The sequence below is a fragment of the Neovison vison genome, chromosome 7, assembly GCF_020171115.1.
Source record: "Neovison vison isolate M4711 chromosome 7, ASM_NN_V1, whole genome shotgun sequence".
Taxonomy (NCBI): Eukaryota; Metazoa; Chordata; class Mammalia; order Carnivora; family Mustelidae; genus Neogale; species Neogale vison.
Genome location: NC_058097.1, coordinates 46,152,242 through 46,166,690, shown reverse-complemented (window position 1 = coordinate 46,166,690; position 14,449 = coordinate 46,152,242). Strand labels below are relative to the sequence as shown.

The 14,449-nt window shown below is 47.6% G+C and overlaps 1 protein-coding gene across 1 annotated transcript; it reads left to right on the top strand.

The window, feature by feature from the left end:
* Positions 1–579: 579 nt before the first annotated feature.
* ZNF331 (zinc finger protein 331) lies at positions 580–14,016 on the top strand. The gene is given in 6 exon segments (XM_044256654.1): positions 580–709; positions 1,419–3,407; positions 8,292–8,336; positions 9,569–9,695; positions 12,182–13,359; positions 13,361–14,016. Coding segments are annotated over 4 exon segments (1,473 nt in total). The 5' UTR covers positions 580–709; positions 1,419–3,407; positions 8,292–8,327; the 3' UTR covers positions 13,520–14,016.
* The last annotated feature ends 433 nt before the right edge of the window (positions 14,017–14,449 follow it).

Genomic DNA, 14,449 nt, shown 5'->3' with positions numbered 1-14,449 from the left:
TCAGATAAATAAAATCTCTGAGAAAAAATGAAGTGTGCCTACAAGAAAAAGCCAGAGACAACTTATCATCACTAAAGGTAGCTTTTAAAAATGACTGATGACTCTAAAAAGGGTTAAAAAGGCCAAGATGCTGCCTTTACAAGGGATCAATACTAGAGTAGAACCACATAGTCCACCTTTGTAAGGGAAAGCCTTACTTTCCCTTATAATGGATATTAATGGATGTAGAAGGGATGTCAGAATTAGAAAAACGGGGTTTTTTTAATCAAATAACGAAGGACAAGTCTCTCATTCTAAAATCAATTACTGATCAATGAGTAATGTCACACAGATGGCTGGCCACCCTTACGTAAGAGAGCGAAATGCATGCTGGGAGCAGGGCTGGCCTCTCATCCCCAAGCAATTCTTTGCTCTGAACTATATTTCCCATAAGTCTGTGAGGCTCAGCTCCTTGTGGGCCGCGTAGGGTTTCATGCTGGCGAAGTAGACCGCCTCATGCACAGCTCCGCGTATTCCCGGGCCGCTGAACTACATTTCCCAGAGACCCCTGCGCCGCTCCCTCCCCAGAGTCGGAGCGCTCCGAGGTGCCTGCTGGGAGGTGTTTACTGCGCGGAGGATTGTCTGGGTTCAGCATCCCGTGGCCGCGGTCGCGAGTTGACATCCAGCCTTGCGCCTCCTCCCGACGCCCTGGGTCGTGGGGTCCCGAGAGGTGAGTGACTGGCCTCCTGGCAGGAAAGCCATGCGCGCTGCGCCGGGAAAGGGCGGCCAGGAGGGTGCCCCGGGAGAGGAGGCCGGACGCGGAGCCGGGGCCCGCCGCCCGGTAGAGGAGTGCGGGGGTGGCGGGGGTGTTGGGGCCCGGGGACCCCGGGGAGGGGACAGTCCCGGGCTCCGTGGCTGTGACGCACTTCGGGGAGTGTGTGGGGGCGGGGCGGCGCTGCCCGGCAGCGGCTGCGCGCGAGGAGGGACCCCTGCGCCGCCGCGGGGGTGGCCGCGGGACCGATTGGGGGGACCGGCCGGGGCGGGGGGGACAGTGCAGCCTGCAGCTCTGAGGTCCGACTGCCTTCTCCGGCCTCGCAGGCCAACGCAGGGGCAGTGGCCTCGGAGAGAGGGGAGAGCCCGCGCGCCACAGATAGTGACCAGCAGGAAGGGCGCAGGCACAGGGCTGAGATGACTGAGGGGAGCAGCGCTCTCCTGGTTCCCTGAGTAGCAGGAGGGAACGGGGAGATGCGGGCAGGGGGCTGCTGCATACCTCAGAACCCCTCTTACTGCGGCCTGGTCCCCAGAAAGCTCAGAGATACCAGATCGCAGTTCCCCCTTGTTTGCGGTCGGGTTGAGTTAGGGTGTGTTGGCCTGGACGGAGCTTCCTGATCCCACGTGTGCTCCAGAAAGGCCCTAGTATCTCCTTCTCTTTCCCCCAGGCCAGCCGTCCTCCGGAACAAGCACCCTGAGAAGGAAGAAGACTGGTAACGCATCTTAAAGTCAAGGTTCAGATGAGTTACCTTTTCGTTCGGTACATGTCTGATGTTGAGAGGACTCTGGAATATTTGCTCTCCCTGGCCTGAAATGCCCCCCACCAGGACGAATTCTTTGCTGAGAGGCGAGATGGGGCCTTGGCAGTTGTATGCACAGAACAGAAGGACAGGGCCGGGAGGTTCGCCGTTGTGCTTGATTTTAGCCTGTGGTTTGGTCAGGAAGATACTTGTTTTAAGGTGGGATTCTGTCTTTCCCACAGGCCTGTCAGAGTACAGTGAGAACAGAGAAGGTTTGATTCTTGTGGCCACTAAATAACAACATTTCCAGCTTGGTGATGCTTTTAAATTTAAAAATTTTAAAAGTGGGGTTTGAGGGGCGCCTGGCTGGCCCAGTGAGTAGAGTGTGCAGCTATTAGGAAGTGTGCTGCCCGAGCAAGCAGCGGGGCGTGGAGTTCCTGATCCCGGGGTGGTGAGTTCCAGCCCCACGTTTGCTAAGGAGCCCACTTAAACTTTTAAAAAATAAAATGAAATAAAATTCAAAGGAATTGAGCCATTATTTTAATAAGTAAATAAATAAAAATGGGGTTTGAACAGAGGTCTTTATCATCAAAGGCAGGGATTTTTTTTTTTTCCACTGATCAGTAAATAGAAATTTGTTGTATTGTCCACATCTTGTTGGAAGTCTGACAGCTTCAGTCTGTTTCAGTTGCATCTTTGCATGAACTGCGAGAAGCAACGTGGCTTGATGTTGAGTGTGAGTTCTGGGACTTAGAGCAGGGCTTGGCAGGCTTTCCCTCTGAAAGGTCTCATATCGAATAGTTCATGCTTTGTAGGCTACGTATGGTTCCATATTCTTCTTATTCAATTGATCTTGTTAATTTTTACAGTGGTTTTAGATTTGCAGAAAAAATTGCAAAGTTGGTAGGGAGAATTCCCCGATACCCTGTACCCACTGTCCCGTTGTTAACAACTTATATTAGTATGGGATAGTAGTTAAAATTGGTGAGCCTGTTCTGATACGTTAACTGAAGTTCATGCTTTATTCAGATTTCCTTAGTTTTTACGTAACATTCTTCATGTATTCCAGGATGCCATCCCGGAGATCACATTACATTTCATTGTCATGTGTCCTTAAGCTCCTCTTGGCTGTGACAGTTTCTCAGACTTCTCTTGTTTCTGATGACCTTGAAGGTTTTAAGAGGTACAGGTATTTGGTAGGATGCCCCTGTCTTGGAACCTGATGCTTTTCTCATGATTGGCCTGGGCTTTTGGTTTTGGGGGTGGGAGATCACTACTTTCGTCATGTCGTGGCAGGAAGACAAACCGTCAGCATGATCTATGTGTGCTTGGTTATCTAGCTGAGGTGGTTTGTCAGTTTTCTCTACTACGAAGCTACTCCCATTTTTCAAAGACCAGGTCTCCCCAGGGGACAGCTGCATGTTTCAGAAATCCTGTCTAGACTAGAACCTAGTCACACTGATCCTGACCCTGCCTCGGTGGTCACATCTTTCTTCTCTCCCGCTCATTCGCTTGTAAAGACCCCTGCAATTATGTTGGGCCTACCTGGTGTAATTTGGGCTACGTCCCTGTCTTGAGGTCAGCTGACCAGCAACCCCGAGTCCAAGGCAACTTAACTCCCCTTTGCCATGTAATGTAATGTGTTCACAGGCTCCAGGGTTAGGACACGGACATGTTGGGGAGACAGGCCTATCCACACACAGTTACGCTCATGACCACAATATACCCACTCCCCCATAACTGTGGATTTTTTCTTTATTGATTTGTTTTAAACTGAGAACTATCTTAAATCCTGTTTCTTATCATGGAATTAATACAGGCTTGCAGCAAAAGGTTGTTTCCTAAGGAGCTCGTAAAGAAGACACTTGAAATTACCCATAGCTGTACCATCCAGAGATAATTGCTGTTAATATTTTGGTATGTGTGTTTCCAGCCCTTCCCCTGCCCCATGCATGGGTGTGTGCATATATGTCTCCAGAGCATTGGATCCTGCTGATACATAATTGAGCCAAACAGTCTCCAAATCTTGGTTTATAGAGGAGTCCAGCTCAGCTGTGGGTGACGTGATACCTGTGTGCATGTGGAGAGGAGAGTGGTGTGCCAGTGGGTCGCATCTTGCTTTCCAAAAACCTCTCACACATTTACACCTTAAAGGATTAGAAAGACATCATTTGAAACTAATGCCACGAACACGTGATCAGAGACAGGCTTTCAAAATTTGATTTTCTAGGATTTTAATTTTTCTTTCACAGAGCATGACAGGAGTCACTGATGCTACAAATACGAACTGCATGTAACATTTCCATGGGTGGATATTTGAGAAAAATGTAAGAAGACAGTAGTTTAAAATGTTCATGTAAACAGAAGCACCTGGCTGGCTTAGTGGAACATGCGACCCTTAGAGTCATGGTTCAAACCCCATATTGGGTTTAGAGATTGTTTATTTTTTTTTAATTAAAGTGTTCACAGAAATCTTCCTTGGAATAAAAGATCTGGCCACTTGCTAGTGTTCTCAGTTTGGCCTCTCCTCAGTTTGTTTTCTTTTATTTATTTTAGACAGAGAGTGTGAGCCGGGGAGTTGCAGAGGGAGAGCCTCAAACAGACTTCCATGCCCAGCATGGAGCCTGTTGGGGGGCTCGATCTCACAACCCTGAGATCATGACCTGAGCCAGAACCAAGGGTTGGACACTTAAGACTGAACCACCCAGGCGCCCCTCAGTTTACATTCTTTTTTTTTTTTTTAAAGATTTTATTTATTTGCCAGAGATAGAGAGAGAGAGTACACACAAGCAGGCAGAGAGGCAGGCAGAGGCAGCGAGAGAAGCAGGCTCCCCGCTGAGCAAGGAGCCCGATGCAGAACTTGATCCCAGAACCTTGGAATCACGACCCGAGCTGAAGGCAGCGGCTTAACCAACTGAGCCACCCAGATGTCCCTCAGTTTACATTCTTTGAGCTGGATTTTCCATGCAGAAGCATGTCTGTCCCTCTCTGCTGATGGAGAGGGAACATTTCCTCCTTATATGTCTTAGACCCTTCTTTTTTTGCTAATGTTAATATAAAAGAACTTCATTTTTAAGAGGCTCTGAAAGTTTTGAGTTAGTGTGGATTATAGAGGCCGCAGTTGTGAGTGCATGTTTTAGCATAAGAAGAAAGGAGAAGGCGGGCTTGAGTTTTTTCTATAAAATTAGATTAAGGGTTGTGTAATTTACTGATTTTCAATTATAACTGCTAAATTGTATTAAGTAACTGTTGATATTACTGTGTTTCATGTAGATTATCTTCCTAAAAGTTCAGTGCAGTCTTACCTGGCAGGTGCTGTTTCTAACCCCAGTCTTCCGCGGGGAAGAGACAGTGTGAGATTAGTGATGGTCAGAGCTCAGATTCACATCCTGAAAGTCAGACCACAGAGCCTTATTCTTACTTTCACCAAGAGCTCTCCTCCCACATTATGCATATATTATTAAACTTACCTTCTTCACTTAGTACTTCAGCTTAAATTTCTTTCTCAAATAGTATAAATCAGTATCGTTATTAGTAAGCACATTAGATGCAATTATAGCAGACATAATTTATTTAATCTCTTTTATATGAGATATTTCTGCTTTTTTTTTTCTTTCATTTTTTAAAATGATTCTCTGGAAAATCTGAATAAAATTGGTGGATGACATCAGTATCAATGTCCTGGTCGTTACATCGTACTACATATTTGTGATGTATTACCATTGGGGTCAGTCGGGGGAAGGGTGCGGGATCCTGCGGTATTATTGCTTACAGCTGCACATGAATCTACACTTAGTTCAGAAAGTTTTTTGGAACCTAGCCCTTGAACATTCTGATACATACATTTATGCACTACTCTACCTATTTCCAAGGGATAAGTCCAGAAAGTAGAATGCTGCAGCCGAACCACACTCTTGTTAAGTGCCTGCAATACGATAGCAGTGCTTAGAACAGCAGGTGACTGAGAGGACGTTGTTCCCTGCCCATTGCTTATGAGCCAGCTGGAAAGGGAAACTGAATGGAAGCCCAGGGCAGCCTGTGGTCACGGCCTGTGGAGACTTCTAGGTGACTGTGCCGTGAGAGGTGCTGGGAAGGGGACATCATTCTCTTGTCAGGTCATGACAGGATCATTCTGAACACATGGGCTCTGTGTGGAGTACAGTGGAATTTGTTTGCTAAGTTTTACACTATACATGTTTTCTCTAATGATGTTGATGCAAAGTGAAGCCTACAGGGTCCCATGGTGTAGGGTTCCACAGGACGCCATGGCTGGAGGAACAAGCTCAGTCAAGTTCAGCCTCCCTCCCAGATAGCCGTCAGCACGCACAGAACGTCCTTCAGAATCTTAGTCATTTTTCTAGTCAGTGCCCTGACATATGTGGGTGTAGGTAGACATCAAAGAGTTGCTTTAGGTGTTAGGAAGCGAAAGGAAACAAAAGTTGTGAGTAAAATAATGCAAAGATACCTCAGAGGGAAACTGTTTAAAAAGAAGTTTCTCTGAGAGTCTGTCGTTTCATGAATTAAAAAGAAACGCACACACGTACACATGTCAGGCCAATGCCTTGCTCCTCTTAGACACCCCATGAGGTGTACTTAAAAAGAAGAAAAGCAAAGTCAAAGGGTGTGTCTGGGTGTCACCAGGACCACCACCAGGTTCTTGTTTCTCTGGGTGGACTCACAGGATTCAACACGTAGTCCTGTCCAAGGCCAGGATTTATGCAATGAAAGGATACATAGCACCATCAGCAGAGGGACGGGTGCATGGGACAGACGACACCAGAAGGAAACCAGGCACGCACTTCCCAGAGCACTCTCCCAGTGCAGGCACGTAGGACACGCATAATCACTCCAGCAGCAAGTTACAGCAACACCCTCGAAGCCTTGTCCACCAGGGAAGCTCATGTGGGCGGGGAAGGCCAGGGTTTTTATCAGTCACAGAGGACCCTCCCTCTGGCACATACCAAAGTTCCAGACTCCCAGAGGAAAGCATGGGCTCAGCAGGATAAACCACATCATTCATAACAAACAGTTGAAGAGCCGTGAGCCACTCCTGTCAGGCAGGGAACTGCGGGGACCCTCTGGAGGTCTAGTCATGGGCCAGTCTCACAAGCAGTTCTTGCTCATTACTCTTTCTGCACAAGGGATCGTGACCTTCCCAGGCCTTTTTTTTTTTTTTCCCCCCCTGTTTCTGTGTTTCTGTTTTATATCTCTCTCGGGACTAGAAGGATTCCTAGAAGTCCCTTGAGAGCCGTTCTACTCAGAGTTCCCAGTAAATACAGGGAGAGGATGTAGATTCACCCCGCCAGGGAAACAAGCCTATAAACTCAAGTCCCGGAGTGTCCCCAGCATGGAGCTTCCAGTGTCCTCTCCCACTGGAGTTGGGACTGGGTGCTCTGTTGGCATCAATGTAGGACAGTATGCATAGAGGATTGCCAACCAGGGAAGGTCACCGAGCTTCACGACCCAGAGTTTCCGCTGGGGCTTCAGCACTTAGGCACAGTTCACTGATCAATCATCCAGATGTGGCTGACTCATCTACGTGTCAGTCTCAGTTTCCAGGCCAGTTGATACCGCATGACCGAAAGCGCCACCCTGAATCTCCTGGTGGGTCTTCTTGGTGTAGTCAGTTCCCGCCCTACGACTGGTCAAAACCAAGACCTTCCTATCAGGTATAATGTAGATTACCTCTTAGAAGTAGGGGACAAAAACCAAAAAGGAATGAGATCTTGCCATTTGCAACAAGATGGATGCACCTAGAGAGTATGATGCTCAGTGAAAAGAGAAAGGTAAAAACCATATGACTTCACTTATACGTGGCATCTAAATAATAAATCATACGAACAAACGAAAACAAAAACAAACGCATAAATCCAGAAAACAGATAAACATAGTTTCCAGGGGGCAGGGGGGCCAAAATGGGTGAAGGGGAGCAGGAGGCCCAGGCTTCCAATTATGGAGTGAGTCCTGGGGAGGGAAGTCACTGCATAGGGAACATAGTCCATGGTGGCGTGTGGTGACGGAAGGCAGCTATACCTGTGGCATGTACAGTATAATGTACAGATTTGTGGAATCGCCGTGTTGTACGCCTGATACTAACTAATACCGTGTGTCAGCATAGTTCAGGTAAGAAAAAACATGTTGAGGGGTGCCTGGCTGGCTTATTCAGTGGAGAATGCAACTCTCAATCTTAGGGTCATGAGTTCAAGCCCCATGTGGGCAGTAGAGCATACTTCAAAAAAAAAAATTGTTTTTAAGTTACATTGAGAGGGCGCCTGGGTGGCTCAGTGGGTTAAGCCGCTGCCTTCGGCTCAGGTCATGATCTCGGTCGGGGTCCCGGGATCGAGTCCCACATTGGGCTCTCTGCTCAGCGGGGAGCCTGCTTCCCTCTATCTCCCTCTCTACGTGCCTCTCCATCTGCTTGTGATCTCTCTCTGTCAAATAAATAAATAAAATCTTTAACAAAAAAAAAAAGTTACATTGAGAAACAACAGATAAATGTAGGTATGACTTCAAGGCAAAAACAAATAAAAACTCTTCTGTGTGCACAGCTGGGTTTTACAGGGCTTCAGGAAGGTTATTTTTCTGTTTTGTTCACATCCCTCTTCATCCTTTCTGGATTCATCATGTTGGTGTGTGTGTCTTGTGGGGGAGGAAACAGTCAGGGTCGGGAGGCTTGGAAACAAAGATGGAGGACCAGTAAGCTCGTATTAAGTCATTTGGGGACCAAGGTGCACTTATTTTAATGCCTGTTTTTTTCTCGTCTATCTCTGGCTTCTCTGGATTTTGTGTCTTTGATAAAAGAAACCCCAAGAGGACAGATCAGTTGATTCTAGAACTATGGCACACGTAAGTATATATTTCTTTCCTTCTTAAAATGTATTTAGGTCCCGTGGCTATTCTTGTGAAATATCCTGAAGCCTCCTGCCCATCCCAGGCCCACGTAATGACCCACTGCCAGGTTCTTCCTATTCTGGCGAATGGCAGTGCCGTATAGCCCCTGCCCACCTGTGTGACCAATGCTCTCTTCACCCCCGAGCTGGGCATTCCGTGTCTCCTCTGTGCTCACCTTGCCGTCAAGAGGAATGCGGGAACAGGAGGGGAGAGAGTCCCTTGAGAGAAATACGAGTCAAGGGTGTGGTTTATGAGTTGCAGATGTTGGTCCCCGTTTGACCGCATGCAAAAACGGAAACTCCCTGCCGTCCTCCACCGGCGTTTTTCCCCAGCGGAGGGGAGGGAAAGTTCTCATTGGCGGCTCTCCGGGTCAGTGGTGGTGAGAGCTGGAGCTCCGTGAGGCTTTTGGGATTGGCTTGGACTATGATGGGGGCCCGAGCGCTGAGAGGCCGCGAGGTTACCAGGGGATATGAAGGGCGCCTGTTGAGCACACCCTCCACACCAGCCAGCGTCCACAGCGTCTGACAGCAGTTCCCTCAATCAGGAGCAGAGAAAAGCCCGGGGTGGTGGGTTGTCAACAGCCACCCAGTGCAGAAGTTGCAGGTGATCATATACCCCCAGAATTGGGGAAAACCTTAGATGTTTGGTTGTACCTAAGTGTACAACTAAGAATTAAGTCCAGTCCATCCCTGCGATGGAATAAGGAAATGCTTTTGTCGTCACGTAGGAAGAATGCTTAAAACCTTGGCAAAATGATGACCTTGAGGCTGAGAATATTCAGGCACATAAACCCTCATTTCAAAAATAAAAGCTCTCACTTCACACTTCAAAATCAAAAGCCTAAGCCTTTTCCTTCCCTGGGAGGGTGGAAAGGTGCCGCAGGCATCCACGCTTGCCGAGATGTGACGAGGCAGGCCCGTAGCGGGCCCCGTGCTTGTGAACAGGAGCAGCCCGGGATGGTTTCGTGCCTCCTGACAGCTTGGGGTGATGAGGTGTTGCGCAGGGTGTGCGCTTTCTCTGCAGCAGCGAGCTCTTCAGGAGCATTAGGGGCTCTGCTCTGGTCCAGTCCCCACTGTGCCCCACGTACCTCACAGGCCTGTGGTCTGCTGCTGGGTCCAGCCCAACCCAGAGCAGATCCCTCTCTGTGCTGTCCTTCTCCTCAGGGACATGTGGGTTTGTGTTTTCAGGGTTTGGTGACATTCTCAGACGTAGCCATCAACTTCTCTCAGGAGGAGTGGGCATGCCTGAACTCCTCACAGAGGGACCTGTACTGGGACGTGATGTTGGAGAACTACAGTAACCTGGTCTCCCTGGGTGAGTTGCCTGTCCGCTGGAATGTCCGCTCCCTCCACTGCAAGTGTCAGGACTGACTTCCAAGAATGGGTTGAATTTCTTCCTCTTCTCAAGAAGTGTCTTGAGCCTTGTCTCATCTAAAATGGGCATCGCGCACCTCCATCTCCTTACCCTCTTCCCATCTTGGCCGGGCCCTTCCTCTAAGCCCCTCTCCTCCTCAGTGACCAGAGGGCGAATTCCAGCTCTGGCCTGTTTATTTCGCAACCGTCTTCAGAGTTGAGCTGCACCCTGGCTTGGTGTGTTCATGCCCGACTGCTGCTAGTGGTCTGTGGCACTCTGGGGGGCCACCTCAGGGAACTTGACTTCCTCTAGTAAGCCAGCCTGCATTGGAAGTGGAGCGAAGTGGGGTTTTCCAGGGACTGTGCTTTGTACCTGAAGTGAGGCGGAAAGTTACAATTCCTGAATTCTGAGTTACAGTTTGGAGGAAACATCTTGTATACATCTCAGGCTATGTCTTGTTTTTCTATTAGAGAGGTAACAGCCGTAATAGTAGTGGCTGATTGCTACACTTGGCCTCAGTCCCACGAGTTTGTGGGGGAGGCACGATTGCTGTGTCGAACTTGTGGGTGAGTTTATTCAGACATGGAGTGACTTGATCAGACAGGGGAGGCAGAACCAAGAATCCACACTGTCACTTCCCCTCTTGTCCTGCCTCCAAAGGTAAGACCCTCGGAATTTGAAATAAGACCTTTCCTCTCTGCTTGCCTGTTCTTTAATCCCTTTTCTTTTCTGCATTCTCATCATTTTGACTTTCAGCTTGACATAAATTCCTAAGTCTCCATCAAAGGTTTTTTTGTGTTATTTGTTTTGTTTTGTTTTTAAGGTTTCATTTATTCATTTGAGAGAGAGAGAGCATGGGGGGGGGCGGGTTGGGGAGTAGCAGGCAGAGGGAGAGGCAGGCTCCCTGCTGAGCAGAGGGCCCCAGAGGCAGGACTTGATCCCAAGATCTGGAAATCAGAGCCTGAGCCGAAGGCAGATGCTTAACCCTCTGAGCTACCCAGGCGTTCCTCCAAAAAACTTTTTGAGCATATAATTTTTTTCTTAAATTCTACACCATGTGACATTTCTTTTTGTGAAAGCAGGACCTTTCATTTCTAAGCCAGATGTGACGTGCTGTGTTGGGGAACAAGGGAAAGAGCCTCGATGGCTGAGAGGGAGCACAGTGCCGAGGAGAATGACAGCTGGGCTGGCTGGGACAAGCCATCGCTGCAGTAAACAGCTCTGTGAGGCAGGAATGGGTATACCCCTGGGGCATTTGGAAAGCTCCCTATGAAGGCCACAGATGGCCTCTGGGGAAGAAGTCACCACCATGAACCTGATCTTCGTCCCATTCCCCTCTTACTGGTTTGCTTCTCGCTTACTCCTGCTTCCCATGTTGCTGATGCTGCTGGTCCGTGGGCCATGCCTTGAGTAGCAGGGGTGCAGACCACATGACCCCTTGCCCTTCGTAGCTCCTGCGAGGTGGTTGGTATCCTAGCCTTGAGTGCTCTTTTCCTTTTCTCTAATGTTCGCTAATGCTCCTTCCTGGATGCTATTATGTTCTGACGTCACAGGACGTCATCCAGTATGGTTCTTCCTGTGCGATTAGCCCTCACCGACACCCAGTATGCAGACCCACAGCTCAGCGGGCATGCACCGAGCGCCCTTCTGTTACTGCTTTGTTTGTTTGCGCTCCCAGTTCTTACAGAGAACTGTGCTGTATCTGCTACTTGGTTATGTAGTGACACTGTTCGTAACAGATAAAAATGTTGCTTTTAAAGGAAAAACTGTTAGTTCTTGTTATAAAGGGCTGGTTGGCTCGCATGCCCCAAAGCTGATCATCTGACACTTTCTGGCACCATTATGAAGTCATGCACTTAAGTGCATTCTGGGTTTTGCAGCCTGGTGGAGTTAGCGTCCCCATTGACGGTCAGATCCCCCAAAACATTCCCTCACAGGCGTTGACCATGTTTGTTGCAGCTACTCCTACAATGTCCCTTTCGTGGCCTTTGATAGTGGGTATTTTTGTCCAGAATCGTTTTCGTTATGTGACTGACAGGTACATTAACTTCAGAATGTTAGTTTTATACCCAGGTTATTTTCTTGTTTTTCACATTAGTTCTATATTTGATTTTCCTGGGTTTGTCCAGGTGCATCATCACATCATCCACACATTGTGTTCTGTTTTTGAGATCTGCCCCTCCAATTGCTTTTTCCTTAATTATGGCAGCTGATAGGAAATCAGCGGGCTAAGAGGTGGTTCCTCTTCCTTGTCTGACTTCAGCAGGAGCGTCTATGATGTTTCCTCATTAAGTACAGTGGAGCCATACATTTAATGAGAGCCCTAGGTGACTTGTGTTGTTCTCCTAGAGAAGTTTTATTTCTGTCAGAGAAGTTTTTGGTTTGTGGTTAGATTGGTTTGCGTTTTAATTTTCCTTAAAATGAAACAAACTGTTAATTTTTTCCAGATTTAGAGTCACCATATGGGACCAAGAGTTTGCCTACAGAAAAGGGCCTTTATGAAATGAATTTATCCAAATGGAACTCAAATGGAAAAAGTAAATCCCTTGGCCTTGACTGGATGTGTGAAGGTGAGTGTGAAAGACCACGGGGTCCTCAAGAGGGCTGTTTCAATCAAATGATAATCAACTGTGAGAAAACGCCTACTTGTAGAGAAAATACCTCTGTTAGACCACATCAGAGACTTCATACTAGGGAGAATTCCTATGAATGTAAGGAATGTGGGAAGGCCTTTAGTCGTGGCTACCAGCTCACTCAGCATCAGAAAATTCACACGGGTGAGAAACCCTATGAATGTAAGGACTGTAAAAAGGCCTTTCGTTGGGGTAATCAGCTCACTCAGCATCAGAAAATCCACACTGGTGAGAAACCCTATGAATGTAAGGACTGTGGGAAGGCCTTTAGATGGGGTTCGAGCCTCGTCATTCATAAGAGAATCCATACGGGAGAGAAACCCTATGAATGTAAGGACTGCGGGAAAGCCTTTAGACGTGGTGACGAACTCACTCAGCACCAGAGATTTCACACTGGGGAGAAAGACTATGAATGCAAAGACTGCGGCAAGACCTTTAGCCGTGTGTATAAACTAATTCAGCACAAGAGAATTCATAGTGGTGAAAAACCCTATGAATGTAAGGACTGTGGGAAGGCCTTTATCTGTGGCTCGAGCCTCGTTCAGCATAAGAGAATTCATACTGGTGAGAAGCCCTACGAATGTCAGGAATGTGGGAAGGCCTTCACTCGAGTCAATTACCTCACCCAGCATCAGAAAATCCACACTGGTGAGAAACCTCATGAATGTAAGGAGTGTGGGAAGGCCTTTCGCTGGGGTTCGAGCCTTGTTAAACATGAGAGAATTCATACTGGTGAGAAGCCATATAAATGCACAGAATGTGGGAAGGCCTTTAATTGTGGCTACCACCTCACCCAGCACGAGAGAATCCACACGGGTGAGACGCCTTACAAGTGCAAGGAGTGTGGGAAGGCCTTCATCTATGGGTCAAGCCTCGTTAAACATGAGAGGATTCATACAGGGGAAAAGCCCTATGAGTGTAAAGAGTGTGGGAAAGCCTTTAGTCATGGCCATCAACTTACACAGCATCAGAAAATTCACACTGGTGAGAAGTCCTTTTGAGTGTAAGGAATGTGGGAAGGCAAGTAACCACGTGAACCATCTTAGAGAACATCCAAGTGTTCACGCTGCTGATAAACCTTTTGAACAAAAAGAAAGGACAGAAGTTTCTATACAGCATTCCTTCCTTCCACAGCACAAGGAAAATCCATGATACAGTTTAGCATGGGAAAGCCTTCACTGGTCACTCTCCTGCTTGCTTATAGCATCTCAGAATAGTCATGCTCAAGGCAGATTTGGAGAATGGAGAAATCACTTCTTCATGATCACAACACACTAAGTGTAGACTTGTTTTTTGTGGGGTTTTTTGTCTTGCTGAATTGGTTTCATGGGTGGATAGAAGCCTCCCTCCACCATTCAAGCTCTGTCTCAGATTTGTTCTAGGGAATAACTCTGCTAATGTAACCCATGTGGGAGAGCGTCCCGCCATGGTACACACCCTCCCTGTTACCATCACCATCCCACCCCTTTACTCCTGTGACACACTGGAAAAATGACCTTGTTACCCCTGTGCGTTGTGTGTGAGATGGGGACAATCACACCTGCCTAATACTGCTGTTGTGGTGACTGAGTTTGGTACATGTAAACTCTGACGGTGTATCTGGAATACTGTGTATGCTCAATAAATATTAGCTGTTGTTCTTACCATCATCACCGTTAGTGTTGCTCTTAGTGAACTCCTACAGGAACACTCCCCGTGGGCACAAGAATTTAGAAAAGACGGTCCAACTTGTAGAAGGAAGTACGGGAGATTACTGTCACAGCCTTGGGTGGACGGTGTTCCTTAGTACACAGAAGATGCTAAACATGAAATGTTTATACGTTGGACTTCATCGAAAGTACAGAGTTCTGTTCATCGAGTGACACCTCAAAGACTGAAAAAAGTCCGAGGCATACTGGACAACGTAATAATTCTCCATGCACCTTACAGAGGACGCATATAGAACACAGAATCCCCCAAGTCAGTAAAAAGTCCATTTTAAAGGGCTGAGGGGACTTAAATAACCACTTTCAAGAGAAGTTGGCCAAATGGTCAGTGAGCAAGTGAAAATGGGCTCAACTTCATTTTTCATCAAGGAAATGG